General features: G+C 52.1%; 1 protein-coding gene across 2 annotated transcripts in view; it reads right to left on the bottom strand.

Moving 5' to 3' along the window:
• ANTXR2 (ANTXR cell adhesion molecule 2) overlaps positions 1 to 867 on the bottom strand; it is a 183202-nt gene extending 182335 nt beyond the window's left edge. Inside the window, exon 1 of one of the 2 annotated variants that reach the window (XM_026653300.2) lies at positions 41 to 867. In XM_026653300.2, coding sequence (XP_026509085.1) covers positions 41 to 189 — 149 coding nt within the window. In that variant the 5' untranslated portion in view covers positions 190 to 867. The remainder of the gene's footprint in view (positions 1 to 40) is intronic. The other variant, XM_026653299.2, reaches the window with a different exon arrangement.
• Positions 868 to 1653: the final 786 nt, after the last annotated feature.

Genomic DNA, 1653 nt, shown 5'->3' with positions numbered 1-1653 from the left:
GGGGGGGGGGGCCCGTCCGCCCCCCGCGGGCCCCACTCACTTGTCCAGCACGAAGTACAAGTCGAAGGCGCCGTGGCAGGAAGGCTCCTCCTGGGCTCGAACCGGCGCCGACGGTAGCAGCAGCACCAGCCACCAGAGCAGCCGCGGGGCCGCCCGGCGGGGCCCCATCCTGTCCCCGCTCGGCCCCATCGCCCCGCGCAGAGCAGCTGGGTCCGGCCGCGGCAGGCAGCGAGGGGCGCGCCGAGGACAAAGGGAGTTGCAGAAAACTCTTGGCGGATCCCGGATCCCTCGGCCCCCGCCCCGAGACAACGGGCGCTGGCTGGCAGCTGCTGCGCTCCTCCCTGGCGGGGGGCTGGCAGGCCGGGCTCCCCCGGGTGCGTCCTGCGCTCGGCTCGGCAGCTTTCCTGGCCACACGCTCCCGCAATGGCGACCCCACGCCGGAGTCAGAGCGAAGCGCCTCCCCACAACAAACCGCGCTGAAACTTTTCGGGGGTGGTTTTTTAGCCAACAGCCGTCTTTTGTGGCCTCAGGATGTGACTAAATGTGCACTAGCGCTGGTCCCGTTCGCTCCGGACCCCCCAGGGCGGTGATCACCTCGGCAGAAAGGAAGAGAACACAAAAAACTGCAGCCAACTCCTCCTGGAGTTGTCTCTTTGAAAGGGGTGGGGATAGAGGGTGACTGAGCCTCTCTCACCCACACACGCATGTACTTACAAGGGAGTAATTCCAGGACCATCCCAGAGGCGCCTGGCTTTGATTCAGTTGCCAGATTTCAAAACTATATAAAACCACGGACTGCAAAAACAAAACAAAACAAAAGTTTGACTCTGCTTTTATCATTCACATCAGGCTGAAACTTGACCTCACAAGAGCCCAGAGTCAGGGGGTTGGTTTACGTGGTTTTCTTTTTAAAGAGGTGCCATAAGTAAAGCAGAAGCCTGGCAAAAGTCGGTTTTTTTCCACCCCCAGGAGAACAATTTTTTCTAAGGGCTCCATCCTCTAGATGCTGAGCACTGTGGCCCTGATCCTGCAAAGCATTTAAACCAGTGTTCAAACTGAAGCAAGGGAGTGCTTAAGTACCTGGCTAGGGCAGGTCCTGGAATGGACAGTACCTTGCAAGACCCAGGCCTAAAAGCAGAGCTTAACTGTAATGGGAACTGCAGTTGGTAAGTGGCACTGCACAGAAACGATCTGGGGTTTTCAGTGCAATTTCATGCTGTCAAACATTCAGTCAAGAGTGCAACAGTTGGAGATTTATTTATTTATTTTTATTTCTATTCTAATAACAAAGGGCGTCTATTATAATAACAAGGCTTTGGACACTCCTGACATACATTTTGAACAAAACACTAGAGGAGTTGACAAGCCCACGCATTCAAAAATCATGGAGTTGTTGTCGTTTTTCTAAACTGATTTTCTTTTTCTTTTCTTTTCGGCTTCTGAGCCTGTAGGATTCACATTTTCAAATTCTTCTCTGCAGCCATGAGGCTAGGGAACTTATTTTTCAAAAATGAAAGGCAAGATTATCGTGTTCTACGATGACTAAAGGAGAGAATACCATGAGACCCATGCTAAAATTGCAGGAGAAGGCAATACTAGTTATATTTTGGAAATATTTTAAACCCATGCTAATTATGAAACCTCTAATTAAAA

The sequence above is a fragment of the Terrapene carolina genome, unplaced genomic scaffold (genome assembly GCF_002925995.2).
Source record: "Terrapene carolina triunguis isolate 2854851 unplaced genomic scaffold, T_m_triunguis-2.0 Scaffold136, whole genome shotgun sequence".
Classification (NCBI taxonomy): domain Eukaryota; kingdom Metazoa; phylum Chordata; order Testudines; family Emydidae; genus Terrapene; species Terrapene triunguis.
The sequence above is the reverse complement of the archived record's forward strand: the minus strand, read 5'-3'. Positions and strand labels throughout refer to the sequence as shown.